The 26,572-nt window shown below is 36.1% G+C and overlaps 1 protein-coding gene across 3 annotated transcripts; it reads right to left on the bottom strand.

The window, feature by feature from the left end:
* Nucleotides 1-4,519: 4,519 nt before the first annotated feature.
* Nucleotides 4,520-24,772, bottom strand: LOC143254480 (testis-specific serine/threonine-protein kinase 1-like). 3 transcript variants are annotated; one of them, XM_076509656.1, is made up of 4 exons: nucleotides 24,460-24,772; nucleotides 18,524-18,749; nucleotides 11,781-11,955; nucleotides 4,520-5,322 (listed from the first exon to the last, which is right to left on the bottom strand). In XM_076509656.1, exons 2-4 carry the CDS (start codon nucleotides 18,716-18,718, stop codon nucleotides 4,976-4,978), a joined length of 717 nt encoding a protein of 238 aa, XP_076365771.1. In that variant the 5' UTR covers nucleotides 18,719-18,749; nucleotides 24,460-24,772; the 3' UTR covers nucleotides 4,520-4,975. The 3 variants fall into 3 exon arrangements, with proteins under 3 accessions (XP_076365771.1, XP_076365772.1, XP_076365770.1); XM_076509657.1 differs by having other exon boundaries at nucleotides 24,454-24,772; XM_076509655.1 differs by having other exon boundaries at nucleotides 23,868-24,772.
* Between the last annotated feature and the right edge of the window lie 1,800 nt (nucleotides 24,773-26,572).

Genomic DNA, 26,572 nt, shown 5'->3' on the forward strand with positions numbered 1-26,572 from the left:
ACATCACTGTCCTAAATGTTCGACGAGATACATATCTGTGATGCTGTAGAGATATTTTTCATGTGATATTACGCAATCCCTAGTACACTTATCATTAATCACAACTATTTTCTGAAGTTGGTTAGATGGTTTTGTTTGTTTGTTTTGAAATTCGCGCAAAGCTACACAAGGGCTACCTGTGCTAGCCGTCCCAAATTTAGCAGTGTAAGACTAGAGGGAAGACAGCTAGTCAGCACCACCCGCCGCCAACTCTTGGGCTACTCTTTTATCAACGAATAGTGGGATTTACCGTCACATTTTAACGCGCCTACAGCTGAAGGGGCGAGCATGCTTTATGCGACGGGGATTCGAACCCGCGACGCTCAGATTACGAGTCGAGCGCCTCAACCACCTGGCCATGCCAGGCCTATCTAAAAGAAAATCAGTATTTTTAGAATATAAAATGCAAATGAATTTTTTGCAAGAATTAAAAAAATAAAAAGTGGGAAAGAACGCAATATAAAAATGAAAATATGTTGTTATTAAAAGTAGGGTTAAATAGTTATCGATTGAGCAAGTAAAATAATAATAAAAATATTTATCATCGAATAAAGCCTTGCTCTGAATAAGTACAATCTTTATAGCTTCTTTTTTAATATCAATTCTGATTTATTTTGAATATAAAACATCAGAGATATTGCTGTGTGATCTGATAAACCGAAGGTAAAAAAAGTAGGCCTAGTTAAATAAAGCTCTCTAATGAAATAAAATCATTCAATGACGTAAATAAACTCACTCAAAGACGTTCATCTTTAACACTTATTAGAATGTATTCACGATTTCATCTTAAATTTTTTTTGGCCTAGTGGGTAGAGCACAAACTTGCAACAAGCTTTTAGAGGCTCCTCACCCAATACGTCAGCATTTTCGGCTGTTGAAACGTTTTGATGTTCGGTCAATCCCATTTTTCTTTAGTAAAGAGTAGCACAAGAATTGGTTATGGATGGTGTTGACTAGCGCAGATACCTCTTGAGTAACTTTGCGTGAAATTCAACGACGTCAAAAAACTTAAGATTATTTTCTGCTGCTTTTGTTTTTACAACCTATTTTTAGTTATATTTTTGTTATCATAATTACCAGAATACTTTAAGCCACCACTTAACGTGTTTAATTCTGCTTTGTTTTCTTGGTCCTTGGCTGGATTCCACGTTTGCATCATGGTTACCTTGGCCCATAAGAACGTAAAGCATGTAAAACAATCCTTACTTAAAAAATATTTGCAAAACTGAATGTTTGCTATCACAAAAAATATAAACTTATAATTACTAATTTTAAAATTATAATTAAAAATTATAAAATCATATGCATCTTTTTCAAAGATTATATTTTATATTTTATTTTACACGAGCTAATCCTCGGGGTCCGGCATTGCCAGGTGGGTTAAAGCGTTCGACCTGTAATCTGAGGACTACAGGTTCGAATCCCCGTCGCACCAAACATGCTCGCCCTTTCAGCCATGGGGACATTATAATGTGACGGTCAGTCCCACTCTTCGTTGGTAAAAGAGTAGCCCAAGAGTTGGCGGTGGGTGGTGATCACTAACTGCCTTCCCTTTAATCTTGTACTGCTAAATTAGGGACGGCTAGCGCAGATAGCCCTCGTGTAGCTTTGCGCGAAATTAAACAAAAAAAACAAACAACTTAGTCCTCGAAATGTTTATTTTATATATTTTTTAAATTTGCTATGCGGGATGAAAAGGACAAGCGCTCGTAACCAATTTTACAACATCTATCTCGGTGTGCAATGCCGTAACTTGTAGGCTGTGTTGAACATTAGCTGTGATTCATGGGAATACCGAGTTATTTAGAGAGTACCTTGTCACACGTGACTTTTTCTTTCTTTCGAAGAAAGACTGGTCTACTTGTACATTTATACTAACCTTCGAAGATATATTCAGACCCTGTCCTTGGTCCTATTTATGACGATTGCTTCTAAAAATGGCGACTAACTTTAGAGAGGTAAATATTACCTACTAATGTGGTAATTAGATGAAAGCAGTTTTCGGATTGGCGTATTTGTTGTAAATTAAAACACTTCACAAACTGTTTGTGTGTTTTGAATTTCGCGCAAAACTACTCAAGGGCTATCTGCGCTAGCTGTCCCTAATTTAGCAGTGTAAGATTAGAGGGAAGGCAGCTAGTCATCACCATTCACCGCCAACTCTTGGGCTACTCTTTTACCAACGAAGAGTGGGATTGACCGTCACATTATAACGCTCCCACGGCTAAAAGGGCGAGCATGTTTGGTGCGACGGGAATTCGAACTCGCGACCCTCAGATTACGAGTCGAACGCCTTAACCCACCTGGCCATGTTGGGCCTGACACCTTTAACCCACCTGGCCATTTACTTGTTTGTTGAATTCAAAGGCATATTAGAGAATGTTTGGTAATCCAATTTATGAACCTGTACCTAGACAATACGTTTTAAAGAGTGCCAACCAGATTTCGAATGATTAAGATACAGATGCATGTTAAAAATCTCATCTAAAGTACATTAACATCTGCCACACGAGTTAACCCGCTTCATGATGTGAATAAAAAAAACAAAAACAACGCTGTTCCTGAGAGATCTGGGTTATCTTGGTTAGACAAAAAGAAAACATTTGACACTATTTTGGAGGTCTAGGTCTCCGAGCCGGACCCGTCACCTGACTCGAGACCGCGCGAGCCAACAGGGAGAAGCTAGCATGCAAGTGTCAAGTAAAATGATTGTAACAATGAAATATGCTTGAAATGTTCTAGATGTGGTTGTGAAGGTGATGGTTTAAGACTTGCGATTAAGTGGGTTCATGCTGGATGAGAAATGAACTTATTCGAATATATCCTAATTGGTTTGACATGTCACTCGAATCGGAGATTCGTCAGTTGGTTACCTTACACCGAAACAAACAAAAAAATGAGCACATAGTACCATTATCTTCAAAGAGATAGACTGGAATCACATATAAGAAACCATTAGTTTCAATATTATGTGCAACTAATATTACAGTAAAGAATGAAAGTCTAATGTTGAAGCAGATGCATAACAAGATGGTGCCTCTAGGGATTCTAAAACTAAAAATTATATTTCTATTATGAGGAATAAATATAAGAAGGATGATAAAATGTCCAGTATGGTACAGTCACAATGTAATCAACAATACCTTTCATCATATTTTCTTGCATGATGTTATAAAAACACGTAGGTCCAAGAAGTATTGATAAAATGAAATACAAACCCCATTACCGAGCGCTTTCGAAAGGTGGGTATTTCTTCTTCAGGGGCAAACTGAAGAAGGAAGGTCCATCTTTCAAAAGCGCTAGAGTTATATGGTTTCTATCTCATCGTATTTTCTTTAATATCAGGTGTTTTTTTGTTTTCATTTTAGAAGCTGTGTTGAGTTTCATTCAACGAGATTTATCAAACTAACTCTAAATCACCGGTTTCCGGAATAATGCATTAAATATAATATGAGAACAGCGTTTACAGAGCAGTGATTAAAATGTATCTCATCTTCATAATATCAATATTTATGCATTTGTTTTCTATGTTAACGCCTTCAGAGAAAAATATCTTAATATTAGTGCACCATGGTCAACATATTTAATATCTCATTTCTACCAAAAGCACAAGTGAAAATGTTCCGTCTTCGCTTTCATGAATATCTGTCATGTTTTTATATTTTTTTTTGGTTAACAAATAAAAAAATTGAGTTAATTTCTTAACTCTGTTAACCGCAAGCTAAAATACTGTCAACACTTTGTAGTTATGAATATAGTTCCTGATATATTGGTTCATGGGAACCACTAAATTTGTCTCGCCTTAGTTATTCACTGAACTGGGTGAGTTACCAATAACACAATTTGTGCTCTCCATTAGAAAATACTGTTGAAACACGAAATATGTTACGGATAGCAACAGTGATATTTTCTAGTGAGAAATCAGGTGATGGCTTAAGAATTGTTGACAATGCGAGTGACAACGTAGATGGCGCATACTCCTGGAGAGGAGAAGCGTTTATATATACCATCATATTTTTGTTTGTTTAATAATATGTTTATTTAAGTTATTTAAAGTATACTTTTGTTCAGATGTCCGAGTCAATGTTTCATTAGACAGAACTTGATGTCTTGAACTTCAGCTTAAAACCGAAGTTTCGTAAATAAAGGTTGGAAACTTGTATTCAGTCTCTTCCTTGTAATTCAAACTCACTCAAGGGCAGACTAATTCAGGGTTCGTTTGTTTTTTAATCAGTGACTGTTGAATCCACTTGTAAGTTGCACACGTTATTCGGTGAACACGAGAACATCACAGATAAAGTGTTCAAAGTTTTATACACAAGAATATAAGAAAGAACAATATAATCGTTATTTCCAGAAGAATGCAACTTCAATGTGTTACCTTGTCACTTTGCTCTTATAGAAGTTTTATAAATTCAAATGTTAGAAAAACTAAACACTCACAATAATTTCACATTTTATTTTTGTATCATCTTGAAAATCCAAAGAAAATCAATTAAAGAGATTAGTATTAATATTAATACTTAGTTATAAAATATACTAATATAAACCATTCTTAATAATAGTGTTTATGTTGTGCAATTCCACGTATAATTTAATGGTAAATATGAATGGTCGTTTACGTTACTTGTGAAACCACACTCGAGAGATATGTGTATATGTGTTATAATATTATGCAAGATACCCGGATGTTAACTGAGTTTAGAAACTTGGTCATTTTTATCGTCTGACAGCTGATCCGACTACATTTTTTTTTAGCAAATACTGTTTATCTATCAATAACTTGTTTGTTAAAGGCGCATATTTTGTCGGGAATTTTTAGTATACACGTGCTGCTACCTGGAGATCGAAAGGAGCACAATGAACATGTGATAGATATTACACAATCGGGCTTTGGCTTGGAAAGAGAATGCAATATTAAGGAAGTTATATCTAATCAATCAACATCTTGTAACCAAGAGTGATGTAAGACTTGATTCACAGTTGCTCGTCTAGTGACGTCAGGTTCCAGAATGTGACGAATCAGCTCCTCGCACCTTGTAGTACAGGTAACCCCTGAGGGTATCTTTATTCGTCTCTGGAGCTGCACCTGGATCATCTTCTTGACGTTGGAATCATCAAACGGCATCGTTCCAGTTATCATGATGAACAGTATACAGCCTAAACTCCAGACGTCGTACATCTTGGGGTTGTAGGGTGTGCCTTGGAGAACTTCAGGGGCAGCGTAGGCGGCACTGCCGCAGTAGGTCTCACTCAGGACCCTTCTTCCCGTAGTAGGATCAACTTGTAATGAGAAACAGTAAAGTATGAAATTGTCTGTCTATCTGTATTTGTTTTCTTTTCACTGTAAGAACAGCAACAAATCGATCGTGAAATATCCTTAATATTACGACAGGTACGTCATTCGAAGGGGAAGTAAAGGTCGTCAGCATTTCAATGTGGCCCAAATGGCAATTTTAAAGACCTATGTAATCAGGCCTTATCAACACGTATATTTAAATTGCGCCATAGCGCAAGGCCTTTAGCTCAACTGGGAAGCCCATGCGACATCTGACTTCTTTGTTCTTACCCTCTCAAGCCTTTTGTAAGATGACACTACCATGTCTAAATATCTAACAGGAACAGAACTGTTCTTGTTCTGACAAAACCCATTCAAACAACCCACCAGGTTTAGAAAACTGTTTTCACTGTAGGAAACAAGTAAAGAAAAAGCAGTATGGACCTTAATACAAACTATTCTGTAGGCCAATCACCCTGTTAGAAAGTATAGTTGTACGCTCCATTCTTACCACTAAACATAAACTGAAATGAAGAACAAGTTTCCTTGAAACTTTTAAATAGCTATCTAACTGTCTTTTTTTTTACAAGAGAATACAATTATAAAGATGCTAACATATCATCGTATGATAACTTTTCCATCATAGGCATCATCCTAGTAGCCTTTCTCTGAACCTTTTATACACAATTTAAAGCTATTTCTAAGGTAAGGAATTCAAGGCTGTTTTTTTTTACATCAATATAACCCTAAATTCAACTCTTTAATTTTTACATCGCTTCTTGTTGTATAATACAGGGTTGATGTTGTTTTAACAGTTTCAAAGTTCAACAATACACAAAATATCACTAAATTAAGCAAATATTATTCCAGTATAATTTTGGAATGTAACAGTGAGCAGTAATAGTAATTGTTGTAAATAGCACCTCGCTAGTACAGTGGTGAGTTTACGGATTTACAACCCTAAAATCAGGGGTGTGATTCCCCTCGGTGGGCTCAGCAGATAGCCCGATATGGCTTTACTATAAGAAAAACACGCACATAATTGTTGTAATGAAAGTCATATATAAATATATATTTTTTCAGCACATTTCTCTCAGTTGTTTCAGTGCGCATTTTAAATTATTTCGTGTGAAAAGCATCTTTATAGGAAAACGTCTTGTTTTTTAAAAGGTAATTAACTATCGAGATAAATCACGAGAAACAAAAAATGTGTATTAAAATATCGGGTCGAAACACTATCTTCAACACTTAAACTTTCCTACACAAAAAAAACAACAACATGTGATCTTCAAGCGCCCTCTGGTGAAATTTTGTTTTCCTAAGATAGCAGTTCTCAAACTTAAGCTAATTACACTAAATGTTGTTGTACAAATAAATCAAACACAAAATATATATATCGGCATCACTGGACTGAACTGAAATATATTAGAACAGTTAACTCCTTTCTCTAGTTTGGTTTGCATTCTATAAAAGTTACCTGGCGGCTCACGAGGGTAGTAAGTTGGTAAGTTTGGGAACCTCTGATGTGGGACATATGTTTTCTAAAATATAATAATTTTTAGATATACCGATTTGCTTATAACCTTTCTGTAAATTCGATTACAACAGACTCGAGAAATATTACTAACCATTCTAATTCCCTTACATGAGCTGAAGTAGAACACCTAGCGATAACAAATCTAAACAACATTTACCAAAAGTGTTAGTTATTGTTGGGTGAGGATACTAAGTGTGTGATCAGAGAACAGTAATAATAATAAACCCCAGTACGTCAGAGGAACATGTTTACCAAGTTCTGTGCTTTTAACTGTTGTATGTGACCACGTCTCACTTTTAGATACCAAAGTTGCAATGAAATTCATCTGTTTCAAAATCTTATATACGTTCAATAATTAAGTACCTGTTTAAAAAAAAAACAGTCAGTTTAGTCTGGTAAGTCAACAATCAGATTTTTTCCGTGGATGACCCTGTGACCTTGAAAACGCTGAAGGGAGTTTATAGTTTCCATAGAGGAAGAAGTAACCGAAAGAGAAAAAAACAACTGACTGCGTGATCGTCTATACGAAGGCAATAACAAATATAATCACAAATCTTATACAGTTTATCAACTTTGACATTCGTAAGACTAACCTACAATGTATAAAAGAATGAAACTATGAACAGTAAGCAGTAGCGAAATTGTTTAATAACGACACGAGCGTAATCCAATATAAAGCCGCGAAAACTAGGTTGTTTTGTTCGGTTATCGTACAGCTACCGTATGTTAGGCCTCGTAAGATGCACTATTTTTCTTTTAAAATACCTTCAAAAATCTCTGTGTCTTCCAAGACAAAAGAGGTAGGGTCAGTTAAGAGGTTAGCTATGGGTCTACTGAAAACAGTTTCTCATACAGATTGTAATCTCATTACATAAATTACAATTATTTTCAATAGCATAAAACATTTAACCAATACTGTCGATATACTGTAAAGAATACGATGTATTTGACTGTATTTACTCAGTAGGTTGAAAAAAGTCAAGGCTGTATCAAGGTGTTGGTTGGTGAGTCAAAATATTTTTTTCTTAGAATGGTCTTTCCAAGATTAGGGTTCGTCTTCCATGATGTAGCGTCTTACAAAGCGTAAAATACGGTAAATGTTTAGCTCTGTTTTACTTATCTGGTAAAAATAAGTAAATAATTATGTAATGTCCATTTGACAGGGGTAATAAAAACGACTTTCGGTTGAAATTACAAGAGAAAGGGGGATCGCATGACCATTTAAATATTCTAAAATGTGGTTTACAACTCAGCAACTATTAGTGTGAGGTAAGCTGGTCGTTTATATATCTCGTCTATTACTGTTAGTGTGAGGTAAGCTGGTCGTTTATATATCTCATCTATTACTGTTAGTGTGAGGTAAGCTGGTCGTTTATATATCTCCTTTATTACTGTTAGCGTGAAGTGAGCTGGTCGTTTATATATCTCGTCTATTACTGTTAGCGTGAGGTAAGCTGGTCGTTTATATATCTCGTCTATTACTGTTAGTGTGAGGTAAGCTGGTCGTTTATATATCTCGTCTATTACTGTTAGTGTGGGGTAAGCTGGTCGTTTATATATCTCGTCTATTACTGTTAGTGTGAGGTAAGCTGGTCGTTTATATATCTCGTCTATTACTGTTAGTGTGAAGTGAGCTGGTCGTTTATATATCTCGTCTATTACTGTTAGTGTGAAGTGAGCTGGTCGTTTATATATCTCGTCTATTACTGTTAGCGTGAGGTAAGCTGGTCGTTTATATATCTCATCTATTACTGTTAGTGTGAAGTGAGCTGGTCGTTTATATATCTCGTCTATTACTGTTAGTGTGAGGTAAGCTGGTCGTTTATATATCTCGTCTATTACTGTTAGTGTGAGGTAAGCTGGTCGTTTATATATCTCGTCTATTACTGTTAGTGTGAGGTAAGCTGGTCGTTTATATATCTCCTCTATTACTGTTAGCGTGAAGTGAGCTGGTCGTTTATATATCTCGTCTATTACTGTTAGTGTGAGGTAAGCTGGTCGTTTATATGTCTCATCTATTACTGTTAATGTGAGGTAAGCTGGTCGTTTATATATCTCATCTATTACTGTTAGTGTGAGGTAAGCTTGTCGTTTATATATATCGTCTATTACTGTTAGTGTGAAGTAAGCTGGTCGTTTATATATCTCGTCTATTACTGTTAGTGTGAAGTGAGCTGGTCGTTTATATATCTCGTCTATTACTGTTAGTGTGAGGTAAGCTGGTCGTTTATATATCTCGTCTATTACTGTTAGTGTGAGGTAAGCTGGTCGTTTATATATCTCGTCTATTACTGTTAGTGTGAGGTAAGCTGGTCGTTTATATATCTCCTCTATTACTGTTAGCGTGAAGTGAGCTGGTCGTTTATATATCTCGTCTATTACTGTTAGTGTGAGGTAAGCTGGTCGTTTATATGTCTCATCTATTACTGTTAATGTGAGATAAGCTGGTCGTTTATATATCTCCTCTATTACTGTTAGCGTGAAGTGAGCTGGTCGTTTATATATCTCGTCTATTACTGTTAGTGTGAGGTAAGCTGGTCGTTTATATGTCTCATCTATTACTGTTAATGTGAGGTAAGCTGGTCGTTTATATATCTCATCTATTACTGTTAGTGTGAGGTAAGCTGGTCGTTTATATATATCGTCCATTACTGTTAGTGTGAAGTGAGCTGGTCGTTTATATATCTCGTCTATTACTGTTAGTGTGAGGTAAGCTGGTCGTTTATATATCTCGTCTATTACTGTTAATGTGAGGTAAGCTGGTCGTTTATATATCTCGTCTATTACTGTTAGCGTGAGGTAAGCTGGTCGTTTATATATCTCATCTATTACTGTTAGTGTGAAGTGAGCTGGTCGTTTATATATCTCGTCTATTACTGTTAGTGTGAGGTAAGCTGGTCGTTTATATATCTCGTCTATTACTGTTAGTGTGAGGTAAGCTGGTCGTTTATATATCTCGTCTATTACTGTTAGTGTGAGGTAAGCTGGTCGTTTATATATCTCGTCTATTACTGTTAGTGTGAGGTAAGCTGGTCGTTTATATATCTCGTCTATTACTGTTAGCGTGAGGTAAGCTGGTCGTTTATATATCTCATCTATTACTGTTAGTGTGAAGTGAGCTGGTCGTTTATATATCTCGTCTATTACTGTTAGTGTGAGGTAAGCTGGTCGTTTATATATCTCGTCTATTACTGTTAGTGTGAGGTAAGCTGGTCGTTTATATATCTCGTCTATTACTGTTAGTGTGAGGTAAGCTGGTCGTTTATATATCTCGTCTATTACTGTTAGTGTGAGGTAAGCTGGTCGTTTATATATCTCCTCTATTACTGTTAGCGTGAAGTGAGCTGGTCGTTTATATATCTCGTCTATTACTGTTAGTGTGAGGTAAGCTGGTCGTTTATATGTCTCATCTATTACTGTTAATGTGAGATAAGCTGGTCGTTTATATATCTCCTCTATTACTGTTAGCGTGAAGTGAGCTGGTCGTTTATATATCTCGTCTATTACTGTTAGTGTGAGGTAAGCTGGTCGTTTATATGTCTCATCTATTACTGTTAATGTGAGGTAAGCTGGTCGTTTATATATCTCATCTATTACTGTTAGTGTGAGGTAAGCTGGTCGTTTATATATATCGTCCATTACTGTTAGTGTGAGGTAAGCTGGTCGTTTATATATCTCGTCTATTACTGTTAGTGTGAAGTGAGCTGGTCGTTTATATATCTCGTTTATTACTGTTAGTGTGAAGTGAGCTGGTCGTTTATATGTCTCGTCTATTACTGTTAGTGTGAGGTAAGCTGGTCGTTTATATATCTCCTCTATTACTGTTAGTGTGAAGTGAGCTGGTCGTTTATATATCTCGTCTATTACTGTTAGTGTGAGGTAAGCTGGTCGTTTATATATCTCGTCTATTACTGTTAGTGTGAGGTAAGCTGGTCGTTTATATATCTCCTCTATTACTGTTAGCGTGAAGTGAGCTGGTCGTTTATATATCTCGTCTATTACTGTTAGCGTGAGGTAAGCTGGTCGTTTATATATCTCATCTATTACTATTAGCGTGAAGTGAGCTGGTCGTTTATATATCTCGTCTATTACTGTTAGTGTGAGGTAAGCTGGTCATTTATATATCTCGACTATTACTGTTAGTGTGAGGTAAGCTGGTCGTTTATATATCTCCTCTATTACTGTTAGTGTGAAGTGAGCTGGTCGTTTATATATCTCGTCTATTACTGTTAGTGTGAGGTAAGCTGGTCGTTTATATATCTCGTCTATTACTGTTAGTGTGAGGTAAGCTGGTCGTTTATATATCTCGTCTATTACTGTTAGTGTGAGGTAAGCTGGTCGTTTATATATCTCATCTATTACTGTTAGTGTGAGGTAAGCTGGTCGTATCACTCATTATTATCAGTGCGTGAGGTAAGATAAGGTCCTCCTTATTTTGTTCTTTTACGTTTTCACTACTTTAATAAACCTCATTTAAGAGAAAGTAAATCATTTAGGTTTTTGTGTAAACAAATGGACAACATTTTTAAAGCCATCACACTCATGAACGTCCACAGGGGAGCACTCTCTCTCTTGAAATATTAGGAGCATTTCTTTATCCTATCCACCCATATATAAACCTTCGATTCAGACTTTGAGCTTCCTGGAGAAATTTCTGTGGACACTCATTCTCTGACACTCTAGTGTTAGCTGGAACCCCACGTTCGGGTGTGAGGTTCATACTTAATTTACCTACAGGGCTACCTTTTGCACTTTTAAATTCGTATCTTTTTACACCCTTCTCTCTGTTACAAGTATTCATATAAAACACACCACATCTGTGACTGCAAGTTAAGTCCATTAACTTCACCTTGTCGTTTTGAGTAAGAATAGTTTCACATTTCAAGTTTCCCCTTTAACCCCTAAACACATACATATAAAACATACCACATCTGCGACTAAAACCGAAGTCTGTTAACTTCACGTTGTCGTCTTGAGTGAGAAGAATATTTTCACATTTCAAGTCTCGGTGGGCTATCTGCATCTCGTGCAGGTACTGGACAGCGGTAACAAGCTGGTGAAAGTAACGGCGAACTTGCTCCTCTGGTAGGTTACGATGTTGCTAGTTAAATAAAAAGTTCGACTCTCTAAATCATGCGTACATATAAAGAATAAAACAAAAGCAGGTACGTGTGTGTTTTCTTATAGGAAATCCACATCGGGTTATCTGCTAAGCTATCACGGAGGGGAATCGAACTCCTGATTTTAGCGTTGTAAATCCGGAGACCTATCGGGGGACTAACAAACATAGAACAGCATGTTAACATTTATATGGATATTCCTTCTATGTTATACTTTTCTTTCCGACACACACACATTCTAAAAAAAGTGTAAAAATATGTTGAGAGCCTACGTTCTACGTTGACCAAAAGACGTGATATTTATGTTCTTTTTTATTTGTTTATTTGGTTTCGAGTAAAGCTGTATTTGTTATGTCAAGTGTAAAAATATGTTGAGAACCTACGTTCTATGTTGACCGAAAAACGTGATGTTTATGTTCTTTTTTATTTGTTTATTTGTTTTAAAGTAAAGCTGTATTTGTTATGTCTACTGCGAGAATCGAACTCTGGATTTTAGCGGTGAAAGTCTTTAAATTTACTGCTGTATCACCGAGAGACAATGACAACGATATTCATGCAATTCGTCTGTCAACGTCACGCGATGAATTAACTTTGAAATCCCCCCCCAGTGGCATGTTTATGGATTCACACTGCTAGAAATCGGGTTTCGATACCCATGGTGGGCAAAGCACTGATAGTCCATTGTGTAGTGTTGTGCTTAATTCTAAACAAAAAACTAACAAATCAAAAGACTTCGAATGAAATTTACATCCACACTTAAAGTATAGAATGCATTAAGACGAACTATCGAATCACACGAAGAAAGTGAACGAATATACATTAGTATACCGACACACTTGTTATCTGTAAAACGTATTGTGACAAATCACAAGACACACTTTTCGGACATGATCTCCAACTCTCACAAAAGTTTCGTTATTTATTGTTACGTTTCTTGGTTAATTCACATACTTGATGTATACATCACTACTTCATTATTTCTTTCTGTATTAGTAACAATGCATTACGTAACCAGTAGCTCAGCGTTAAGCCTGAGTTTTTTAGTACGTTAAACATCGGGCCTGAAATGGCCAGGTGGTTAGCGCGCTTAACTCGCAACCCATGGATTACGGGCTTGAATCCCCTCCTACTAAACGGGCCTTCCATTTCAGCTGCGGGAACGTTATATTGTTGCAATAAATCCCATTATCTGTTGGTAAAGAGTAGCCCAAGAGTTGGGGTGGGTGGTGATGACTAGCTGCCTTCCCTCTAGTCTTACACTGCTAAATTAGGGACGGCTAGCACAGATAGCCCTCGAGTAGCTTTGTGCGAAATTCCAAAAACCAAACCAAACCAAACCAATCAGAACCAGCGAAAATTACGCAAGCTATCTACATAATTAAAAGAGTGGCGTGTCTGCGTGGAAAACATTATTAAATTAAGCAAAATTTTAATTAGGAGTAGGGAAGTACTGTCGACATTACCACATGCCTAAGGGAAGGGTGAGTCACGTCGATAGCACCACGTGTTGCATAGAGAAAGGTATTTTGGGTACGTATATGTTATCCCTCAGAGATCCATCACAGACAGAACGTGTCTGTCATCCTTCAGAGCTCTATCACACATAGAACGTATCTGTCATCCCTCAGAGCTTCATCACAGTCAGAACGTATCTGTCATCCCTCAGAGCTCCGTCACAGACAGAACGTATCTGTCATCCCTCAGAGCTCCATCACAAACAGAACGTATCTGTCATCCCTCAGAGCTCCATCACAAACAGAACGTATCTGTCATCCCTCAGAGCTCCATCACAAACAGAATTTTTTATGTTTCGGTTTCGTTTGTGAAGTTCTTCATTTGTTTCTTAGCGCTTAAGGTACCGGTACCGTAACCCTACTGAGTTTTAACAATTAAAGTGCCGGTACCGTCACCCTACTGAATTTTAATAATTAAAGTGCCGGTACTTTCATCCTACTGAGTTTTACTAACTAAAGTGCCGGTATCGTCACCTAACTGAGTTTTAATAATTAAAATGCCGGTACAGTTACCCTACTGAGTTTTAATAATTAAAGTGCCCCCTATACCTAGGTTTTGAAAGGTACGGTAGATCTGGTGTTTCTTACTAAATAACGTTCCCCGCTGGCACAACGGTAAGTCTACGGATTTACAACGCTACAATTAAGAGTTCGATTTCCTTCGGTGGACTCTGCAGATAGCCCCATGTGGCTTTGCTATAACAAAACACACACGGATTATGCTCACTAGATAAGTCGACCAGTTTGTCGTTTCTGATAAGACCTTTAGGTTTGAAACGTCATTTTTAATAGAGATGTTTGTCGAGTATTACATGTTGTGGAATAGGTTTAACCTCGCAGTCATGTAGACACCCTACACGACCACTACATTCTTTCAGAACTCTACGTAACTTACATCTCACGTGGCTGGTCTGGGCAGATCATTAAACTGTTGTAATTGTTTTAAATACACAAAATCGTTCTTACGTATTATAAACAACCAATAAAATGTCTTTTACGCGAAGCACGAATTTTCTACATAGTGTGTGTGTATAAAAATGTGTGTATAACGAACAAATTGGTAAAATAAAATTAATAGGTCCTTGCGGTGGTACACACACATTTTTCAGTTTTGCGGTTTGTATGGGCGTTTTTTACCACTACTTCGCTTCTGTTGATGGGTCTTCACTAAATTTGGTTTGGTTTGTTTTGAATTTCGCGCAAAGTTACTCGAGGGCTATCTGCGTTAGCTTTCCTATTTTAGCAGTGTAAGACTAGAGGGAAGGCAGCTAGTCATCACCACCCACCGCCAACTCTTGAGCTACTCTTTTACCAATGAATAGTGGGATTGACCGTAACATTATGATTCCCCCACGGCTGAAAGGACGAGCGTGTTTGGTGAAATGGGGATTCGAACACGCGACCTTCAGATTACGAGTCAAGTACCTTAACCACCTGGCCATGCCGGGCCACACTAAATTTGGCATGAAAGTTTGTTCAGCCCATAAAGAGTTACATACAAATTCTGTTTTGTAGTTTTTATGGGCGTTTTTTGCAATTACATATAAGGGTGTGTATGCTTTTCTTATAGCAAAACCACATTGGGCTATCTGCTGTGTCCACCGAGGGGAATCGAACCCCTAATTTTAGCATCATAAGTTCGAAGACTTACCACTATCCCAGTGGGGGACTACATGTAAGGGAAGCAACTTTTCACGTGCTAAGATAACTCTTCATTAATCGATCATGAATTTACATAACTTCCATTCAAGTGACAATACTTCAGCTGGTTAATAATAGGTCAGTCGTCCCTCTAACAATGGTGAAAAGTAATATAATATGTGAAATTACTACTACCAAACCTTTGTTATATCTAGGATGCTCAACTTCACTACTTCCGTTTCTTTTAGTTGTTCACGATACAAGTAGTGACCATTGACTTAACCATAACCTGTAGTATACATCAGCACTTATTAAACTCAAATATAGAAACTTGGCAAAAGTTTCAAGAAGCACTTGACAACAATATTCTGTCTGCTTGTAAGAGTGTTAACGTATGCACAAAATTAAACGAATACTGCGACAAAAATTACACTACACATGCAACTAGCCAATAAGGAAGAAATATCGCATGGAACTTGCGGCAAACCCAACACGTGCTAACTAAATGTAGACCTTTAAATGTGATTTACAAGATGGAATATTATGTCACAGGAAGACAAATTTAAATCTCAACTAAACAGACTTACAACAACAGACCAGAAAATTACACTGACCATAAAGATTATGGAATCACTTTAAGAATTTTCCTAATAAAAATTACCTACATTTTTCGACGTTACCAATACACACAGGGACAAGACAGTAATGGAAGAACAGACAGAAGATTTTCTGGATATTTTTATAACATTTTTAGGTTTCCAGAAAATGCTAACTTTGATGTTGACTGCAAAAAAGACAGTATAAAATAATGTTTCGCATCGTAACGTATTCTATAAACCCACCCTCTGGGTAGACATTAGTAATTCGGATCCATGACAATTTGTCACCTCTATGATAAATGATTCTCGATTTAAAACAAACTAACTTTTGATGATGCATTCTAATTCATAAATAGAGTTTTCTAAAATTTGGTTTTACTTTGATTAAACATAAGATGCATACATTATGAAGATTATAACAATAAGACTTCATTGTGGTAATTAAATGAAGTTACCAACAAAAGTTCTCTAATTTTGATAAATGTTCAAGTTTTTTGAACAATGTTTCAATTGTAGACAATTTCCCTAAGTTTTTCTTTACATGAATTGAATCGTCATATTTTTGTTTTGTGTTCACACAAAATTGTGTTTTTCGTATATTTATGTCTTTTGTAATGGAATACTGTTTTGTTAGCATGGACACTGCAAACGCTTTGCAATTAGATACTAAAACTTACAACGTTACAACACTACAAGTATATACATATTAAAATACAGACTCTACGAACTGGTAGAAACGTTTATTAAGAATAAAAACAGCAAAAACTATTTAGTAGAAATATTTGGTAACATTGTTGATACATCATCACAATGTACTCCACAGAGCTCACCAGAAAACAGTATTAAATAGAAATTAACATAACAAAATATTTATTTAATAACTTAATCTAATACAAAGAAAAAAAAGTGGCTCTGAAGATGGAGTTGTTATATGGAAGTAATATCAAATGGAAGCAAACGATGTCTATGCCTGGATTGATAGAAACCAATATGGTTTGGTTTGAAGTTCGCGAGTGCTGTTTGCGCTAGTCTTCCCTAATTCAACAATGTCAGACTCTGGGGTATGTGTATGTGTTTTCTTATAGCTAGAGGCCCGGCATGGCCAAGTGTGTTAAGGCGTGCGACTCGTAATCTGAGGGGCGTGGGTTCACATCCCCGTCGCGCCAAACATGCTCGCCCTTTCAGCCGTGGGGGCGTTATAATGTGACGGTCAATCCCACTATTCGTTGGTAAAAGAGTAGCCCAAGAATTGGCGGTGGGTAGTGATGACTAGCTGCTTTCCTCTAGTCTTACACTACTAAATTAGGGACGGCTAGCACAGATAGCCCTCTAGTAGCTTTGTGCGAAATTCCCCAAAAAAAAAAAAAAGCTTAACAACAATATCACACATTTCCAAGTTACCTCGGGTAAAAGTTGAAAGTATTAAAATTAATCTAATTGCTGTTTCATATAGATAATTATTAGGTTTATTATATATTAAACATTGTATTATATATTTAATCCCACAGAGATTTTCAAGAATTAGGGACGGCTAGCACAGCTAGCCCTCGTGTAGCTTTGTGCGAAATTCAAAAAACAAACAAACAAACAATCTTATAGCAAAGCCACATCAGGCTATCTGCTGAGTCCACCGAGGGGAATGGAATCCTTGATTTTAGCGTTGTAAATCCGTAGACTTACGTCTGTATCAGCGGTGCCAAAGACTCAAGGGAAGGCAGCTAGTAATCATCACCTACCGCCAACTCTTGATATACTCTTTTACCAAAGAATAGTAAGATTAATCGTCACATTCTTTGGTGGGACGAGGATTCGAACCTGTGACCATTAGATTGCGAGTCGAGCTCCCTAATCACCTGGCCATGCCGAGCCCAAAACAATGTGATAAAAGGGGCATTAATATAGGGAGAAGAGAAACTAAATCAGACTTTTAAACATCCTGGAGTTTACCCCAAAATACTGTCAATATTAACAACAAACATAGAAGATAAAAGCTTGCCCAGTAAATGCTGAGATAAAAACTGATTAAATTAATATTTTCGTCGCTCATTTTCTTTCGTTTCTGAATTCAAATGTTTCATAATATTTGGGAAGTATTTTTAGGAAGTACCTAGATGACGCTCTGATTCTTTTGCATACGTTGGAAAAGACGCAGAGGCTTGTTTGTTTGTTTGTTTTTTGAATTTCGCACAAAGTTACTCAAAGGCTATCTGTGCTAGCCGTCCCTAATTTAGCAGTGTAAGACTAGAGGGAAAGCAGCTAGTCATCACCACCCACCGCCAACTCTTGGGCTACTCTTTTACCAACGAATAGTGGGATTGACCGTCACATTATAACACCCCCACGGCTGAAAGGGCGAGCATGTTTGGCGCGATGGGGATGTGAACCCGCGACCCTCAGATTACGAGTCGCACGCCTTAACACGCTTGGTCATGCCAGGCCTGACGCAGAGGCCACTTACATTCAAATAGAAATTTTTTAATCAATAAACGAAACTTATGTAATATTATTCAATAATTGTCATTGTTTTAATTATTATTTTTATGCATGCGATTGTGGAAGAGGAATTAGTTTATTTTAAACTAATTTGAGTTAACTGTTTTTTGAAACACAAAGCAGGTATAAGATTTCTAGGAGGAAGCGCGTCACCGGGAAAGATTTATTAATTTTGGATATTGAATGGTACGTCAGCTACTCCATATGCTGGACGTACAAGTTTATTATAACATGTAATAACACTTCTATGTTCTACAAATATTATTTTAATTCTATGTTTAAGAAACAAACAAACATCTAACTCTTATGTAATCCAACATGTCACCCTTCTCTGCCAGTTCCATTATTACAAACACGCTGTCTTGATAATCAAACATACGGTGGAACTGTATGATATGAGGGTGATGCAATTCTCTAAGGATTTCCCTCTCGCGGGGAAGGAATCGTGTTACAAAGTCTCTGGATGCAAGATTTTTGTTGATGATTTTCACTGCCATTCTGTGTCTTCCGTCAGTTGATTCCACAATCCTAATAAGTAATAAAGTATTACATTTTACACATATGGTTACTTTCAATATATCTTACAACCTGTTGTTTATTTCGAATAATGCAATAAATAAAATGACATTAGCTAAGTAACAAAACTTCATTATTTCAAACAAGGTTCTTTATTTCGGTTAAACAGACAGATCAGGCGCCTGTCTTTTCCAGAGGGGGGCTGAAGTGAACTAGAGAGAATATTGAGGAAGGGGTATCTGCCATCAATATAAGTAGATCATCAACGTGGTGGGATTGTTTGTCTACGCGATGGCTATCTGCACTAACCGACCCTAATTTTGCAGTGTAAAACTAGAGGAAAGGCAACTAGTCCTCACCACTCACCGCCAATTCTTGGGCTACTCTTTTACCAACGAAATACGGGACTGACCGTAATATTATAACGTCACCCGGGTTGAAAGAGCGAACATGTTTCGTGTGATGGGGATTCGAACCCCGACCCTCAGATTACAAGTCGAGAGCCCTGACCATTTGGCCACGCCGGGCGACCCAAGGTGGTGAACAAAATTATTGTGGTGGCAAAAGCAAATGTTGAGGCAAATATAAACCCCATCAATCCCTCTTTAGCGTATATAAACCCCATCAATCCCTCTTTAGCGTAGCCTTGTATACAACGTAAAATCATTTTTCTATTTTCTTTAAAACGTTTCATGTCAACAAATTTACCTAACGTCATCAAGTGAGATGCAAGATTTGAGGCTAATATTGTTTGCTTTGTATTCAATATATTTCGCTGTAATATCAGAGTAAACGTTTTCTGATTGGTAAATGTACAACAATATTTGTTATGCTTAATTTTTTAAAAATAAACTGAGAGGAGTGATTTTACATTGTTTTATAGCTAACTGTTTTACGTTGTTATGTCTAAAATTATATAAATTACAATTATCCGTTTATTGTGTTTGAAACAATGCGCGTTATTAGTTGACGCACATTCACACATTAAACTATGTGGATAAAATATTAAATCGCAATAAATCTTTCATATCCATATATATGTTTTGTATTTCTGTGTAGCTTTATAAACGTTTATAAATCAGTAATAAGTTCCGTATTGAAGGTAAAATGTTTTATTTATTTTTGTTTATTGTACTAAAGTTCCACCAGGTGAAACTGATAGGTTTATACCTCTTATTACGGGATTTTGTTTAATTTCTTACCGAACTTTGCAATAAGAACCCTCTCCAATAATTCTGCCCAATTTATAACCATGGTTTAATAAAATTTCCACATCTGAATTTACATAAACATAGCTTGAAGACGTTTTAGAACAACCTTTACTTAATTTATCATAGCCTCGTATCATGACTGATCTGTTTTATTTCTTCACTTGATTTTGAGGTTTTTAGATACAATGAAATTTTGATGAGTTAATTTAACTAATATTTATGTTGATTTCCTGCTACGTTGACGAGTGACTTTTGATTTATGTCCTAACCAAATAATATTGTCATGGTTACATTCAGAAGTCCAACAATATACACGTCGTCCTCTTAGCGATGATATTAATCATACAAGAACATTGTTATAAAATTTTCCGTTAGTTTCATTATTGGAATTTACAAAAACTGCTTACATTGAAATAAAACAATTTTTTTTTTATAAGTTAAACAAGACTATTTACTTTGTTGGTTTGCAGTTAATCATTACCAGGCATAGCAGTAGGTAGATTAAGTTTCACTGTGTCGGTATTTGGGTATTGATGTTAAATACCCAGGAGGGTCAGGTACATTTGACCTCTTCCTCCCTCCCGAACGATTATAGCGTCTGTCTTTAGGTTTATTTTTTGTTAAAGCTTTGGGCCAGAGTAAAAGTATAACATCATACTCAGGCCCATTTAAGGGCACAGTCCATGCATGGACGAACAAGAAGTTTTTTTTTTCCTTTTATTATTTCTCTTGTGTTTTTTTTCTTCATTTTTATTTTTTTATTTTTTGTATTTTCATATATATATTTTTTTTTTGTATTTTTCTCCTTTTTCTTCATAGAGAGAATGCTACTACTACTTGTAGTAACACACACACACACACACACAAAAGAAAGTAATAATAATAATTATTATTCAATACTTGAATAATAATTCAATAAGAGAGAAAAAAGTAATAATGATTAAAAAAAGAAAAATAATAATTATAATAATAAAAAAAAGAAACAAGGACTATGTGTCTAGTGCATAGTGGCCAGCTTGTGCTACATTTCTTAAATATATGTTAAAAGGGGAGAGGTATTTAGGACTATTTACATCATGTACGTGATATCTGTCGAGATCACACATTAAGTCATTTTTATGCCAATTCTTATTGAAATATTTTAGAGAATTATGCAAGAGTCTTTCAGATATTGTGTCTATGTTTGCATACTTGTGCATGAATTAGGTAGATTAATTATAGTATAACAGGTTTGATTTGAATTTCGCGCAAAGCTACACGAGGGCTACCTGCGCTGGCCATCTCTAATTTAATAGTGTAAGACTAGAAGGAAGACAGCTAGTCATCATCACCTACCGCCAACTCTTGGGCTACTCTCTTATCAACGAATAGTAGGAATGAGCGTCACATTATAACACCACCCAGGCTGAAGGGGCGAGAATGTTGGTGTGAAGAGAGATTCGAACCCGCGACCCTCAGATTACGAGTCGAGTGCCTTAACCACCTAGCCATGCCACTCCTAACAGGAGAATAATGTGTGTGTTTCTTATAGCAATGCCACATCGGGCTATCTGTTGAGCCCACCGAGGAGAATCGAACCCCTGATTTTAGCGTTGTAAATCTGAAGACATACCGCTGTACTAGTGGGGACATCAGGAGAAGAAATAGGGTAAAACAAAATACAAATTCAGATAAAATAGGTTAAAATTACGTCTGGTTTTACTTTCACGGGTTTCAGTCAGTTGGTTCTCAGTCGACTAAACTACACATTTCTAATTAATTATATTTGTCAAAAGACATTAGTTTGTTTGTTTTTGAATTTCGCACAAAGCTACTCGAGGGCTATCTGTGCTAGCCGTCCCTAATTTAGTAGTGTAAGATAGAGGGAAGGCAGCTAGTCACCACTACCCACCGCCAACTCTTGGGCTACTCTTTTACCAAAGAATAGTGGGATTGACTGTAACATTATAACGCCTCCACGGCTAAAAGGGCGAGCATGTTTGGCGCGACGGTGATGCGAACCCGCGACCCTCAGATTACGAGTCGCACCTCTTAACACGCTTGGCCATGCCGGGCCATAAAGACATTAGTACTGGGCTGTTACATATATTTTTTTCAACACTGTATTCTTTAACTAGTTCCTCAGGGATTTTCAATAATTGGAAGAGTAAATAACAATGGTATTTCAGTAATAATTAATTATAAGTATGGTTTTAATTAATTATTTACGTCATACCAGTTCTGGATTGAAAGAAACGCGCCATGAGCAATAAATACGGCAAACATGATGCGGTTGAGATTATATTATCATCATGTTTCAACAGCACGTGATTCAAATGTCACCACTGCCGAGTTAGGGTATTATAGGCAAAATCTAACAGGTAGTGACATCTAGGAAACAAAAATCAGAACTTTAATAAATTAATGCACCATTTTTATACATCTCCGAGTTGAAATAATGGTGATAAATGCAAGAGAACTGTGAAAAAACATCAGCTATCTAATATTATATTTATTACGTATACTATCTTAGTGTTAGATCTGTTGATGTCTATCGGTTTTCGATATCGATTATGAGTACAGCTCAGATATCCCTTTGCGCATGTTTGCCCTTAACCACAAAAAAAAAAAAAAAAAAAACAAATTTTGATACACTCTACAAGTTCGAATATTCTCAGTAGCTCGTAGTTTAGCTGTGGTAGAAAGGTTTCTTCAAAGCTGGCGAAACATGATTATAATTAATTATAATTGTTATAAGAAATTGGAATTAGGCCTATTATATTTTTGAAATTGCATTCTTTATCTGGCCCCTTACGGATTTCAAAGAATTAAAAGTGTAGAAATGAACAATGGTCAGACTTGTAATAATGATTTACTAAAAATAATAATGTTTTTGTAATTGTTTTACAAACAAAAGATGAATGACGAAACGTAAACAGTGAATTTTGTTGGTGTACATTTCGACAGTAAAGTTATAAAAACAACCATTATTTCTCACACGATAATAAATACTCTATTTCTCTACCGAAGTTTCACCACTGTGGCTTCACGAGGGCTGGTAGTACCATAACTTACCTTACACAACACTAATCCACTAAACGACGAAATTCACATGTCTCCACTAGTGACAACTGCAGCAAACGCAAACTAACGTGGCAGGGGTTTAGTTTAGAGAAAGAGAAATCTGAAGAATTCTCTCTCCAACTGGGGTGATCAGGAACGTTGTGGTTCCTCTTCGTCCCCTTTCGTGAAAGATTATTGAAATTAGCAGTTTTTTTTGTTTTTCTTTTATTTTTACTCTGTTTTGGGTGAAGGAGTGAGGTTGGTCATAATATTGATGAGCGAGACAAAGGTAGCACCGGAGAAACCAGCCAGACCAGATCCCGAAAAGCAGATGTCAAAGTAAATATGAACATGAACATAAACGCGAAGCGACCCGATTCAGGGCTGGGCAATAAAGTTGCCTTGGCTGGGATCTAAAGATCCAAAATCTGAGATTTGGATGTGGGGGGAAACGGGTGTGCCCCGAGAAAACCCACTTTCACAGGACAGGCGCCCAAAGATTTACCTGTCCTGTGCCCGAGACCTGAAAAAGAAATACATAATATATATGTGAGGTTTGTCCTTTATATACTTTGTTGTGTGACTTGTAATTGCTGAAATATGTTGTATGGTGAAATATATTTGGTTGGTGCACTGACTAATTTACAGAAACTACTGCAGAAATTAAACATATCTTATATAAAGACAAACCCACATTAATAATCCAATATTTGTTTCACAAGTGGGAGTTGTCTGGTTAACTGCCATCTTGTTTTTGTGGGAAAACGTACACTAAAGTTCTACAACATTAGGTCAAAACAGCTTCTAGAAAAACTTAAAGAAACTATTATAGAATACATTTTATACTTAAGACAAATAAAAATCCACAAATGTTTACTTTATGCTTAGAGTTATGTCGAGCTGGAGTGAGGTCAAAAGGCGTCTTTCTTCTATATCGAATAAGCTGCTCTAGAGAGACTTTCAAGAAATCTTCAGTCATGGGAAATGACAAAAAGTTGTATTTCAACCCTATAAAGATTGTTTGTTTTTTGAATTTCGTGGAAAGCTACACAAGGGGCATATGCACTAGCCGCCCCTAATTTAGCAGCGTAAAACTAGAGGGAAGGTAGCTAGTTATCACCACTCACTGGCAACTCTTGGGCTGCTCTTTTAACAACGAGTAGTGGGACTGACTATCACATTTAGAAACGCACAAATTATGAAAAAAGTATAACTGGTAAAAACCAAATAACCTCACCAGACAATATAATAAAAATCTAGAAAACATATATAAGACCTACCATAGAATATACATGACCAATATGGTTAAAAATAGTACCTAAACACAAAATTGAGTAATTACTACAGCATACAAAGTCCTTCACAGTACATCATAAAAATGTATACAAACATATACAAACCACAGCAGGTAGACTCTAGCATAATTCTCTAAATTACTTTTAGAAAAAAAAAGTGTGGTTTACTCTGACCCTCTTGTAACATCACCATAAACAGGAAACAAAACAGCAGCACGAACAGGAGAAAGTGATCCAAATGAAGCTGATCCTTTCTGGTCTATCAGACCAAAATCCCACCAATAAGAAGCAGCAACAGAACGTTACGTGTGACAGAACACTATTTACTTCTTGAAACAACAAAAGTGTGATTAAATATCGAAACAAAACTATTGAATTTGTGAAGTGCTGTATTATATAACTGTATTACTTTTAACTTTCAAAACATGATTAAATCTAGCCATTATCAACATGTTTAGTTGCTTGACACATCTACAATGATTATCAAGCAAAGCTCACTTTGATGACACTTAGTGGAAATATGACGTCACCCTCTACACTATTCCTAATTGAGGTTAATCATCTTGCTTTGACACCTGGCGGCTTGGCTGGCAACTACTGCACTACTTACTAGGAAAACACGAAAGTGTTCTCCGAATAAGAAAACCTTTATATCAAAATAACACCACAAATTTAACTGACAAAAAAGTTGTCACAGCTCCATATTTCTAAATAAAAAAAATGATCACACATATATTACATTATGATTCATCTCTTCACTTTGTTCTCGCACGCTCAGTTACTGACATTCTGTAATAAATATCTTTCACATCCTCCTGTTATTAACTGGACCTATCCCTTCATTCTACTGTGATATTAAAGGTTAATTTAACCCTACACGAATATGTCACATTGTTTCAACTACATTGTAAAAATTTCATAAATATTTGCTGTCTATTTGTATCACTTGTTCAGATGGAAAGCAGTAACATTACATTAAGATATTACCTGTGGATGAAAGTAAATCAGAGAAGATAAAATAAAGCAAACAATGTGTCACCATTAAAACTTGACATCATCAGGTAACGGTTAAATATCTGGACTGAAATCAGGGCTGCAGATATACGTTTTTCCTCAGGAAGACAAATCTGACTAGGTTACCATTTTGACTGGAGAAACGTACGTCCGATTGGACGTAATATATAATCCAATTAAATTTAGACAAGACATACTGACATTATTTACTATTTAACATAAAACTGTTTTATTTATTATGTTGTTTCTTTATATGAAAACCACACTGTAAAAAGTAATTTGAGAAAAAACAACAATAATTGTAAAAATCATTTTGAATTTTTAAGGTAAACATAGCTTTATGTAAAGATTACCCTTTGGGCATTGAGTGCATATCTGCATAACAAATTTCAAAGTTTAAGTATAAAGAAAGTAATTAGAGCTCTATTTAAAAAAATTCTAACAAAATTATTTTACAATCAATATTGCATAATATTTACTTAATGTAACTCACAAAGATAAACATAATTAAAAGTTCTCTGGACAATGATCAGGACCTAACTCTTATTTGTAGCTCTGTGTAATGCAACATGCTATCATGACATCAAGTCTTCTACTTATGTTCAAGGTAATGTAAGGATTATATATCTATGTTATGAATAAAAGCCCTTTTCTGCTCCATTGATTCTAGAAACGACAGGTTGATCACTAAGCAAACCTTTATTAATCATCAGAAGTACTTTTAATTTTCACTGTTTTATGGCTATATATTTTATGTTTGACAACCGAGAAATTATTAAAAAAAAACTTTTAACTGTATCCACTTTGAAAATAAATTAATTTTGTTCTGCATTCTTTGATGGATTGCTTTGGCAGAATGTTCATGATGAAACTCGTAGAATGGATGGCAAATGCTTGTTGCAGAGACACAAGTGTAGAGGACAATGCTTCAAAAGTCTTCTACCTTTCATCTTCAGGTCAGTGTGTGTGTAAGGTGTTGTCGGTCTTTTATAGTGTCCTGGTGGATTGTGGAGAGTGTGTTATGACTGGTTGGATTTCACCATTTCTGACTGAAGGAGATATTTCCTGTAGATTCAACCAATGGTAGCCACAGATTACCTCTATTTGGGAATCTCTGTTTACTGAAGGTGTTAATAGTGTCAATATGAAATGATTCTTTGATTTTTCTTGCCTTTCAGAATTTGTCTGTGTCAATGATTCTAGTTTTTCCCAATTTATTCTGTGTCCAGTTGATGTGGTGTGCTCTGCAATAGCTGAATTTTGTGTTTCACGA

Source organism: Tachypleus tridentatus, chromosome 6 (genome assembly GCF_004210375.1).
Source record: "Tachypleus tridentatus isolate NWPU-2018 chromosome 6, ASM421037v1, whole genome shotgun sequence".
NCBI lineage: Eukaryota > Metazoa > Arthropoda > Merostomata > Xiphosura > Limulidae > Tachypleus > Tachypleus tridentatus.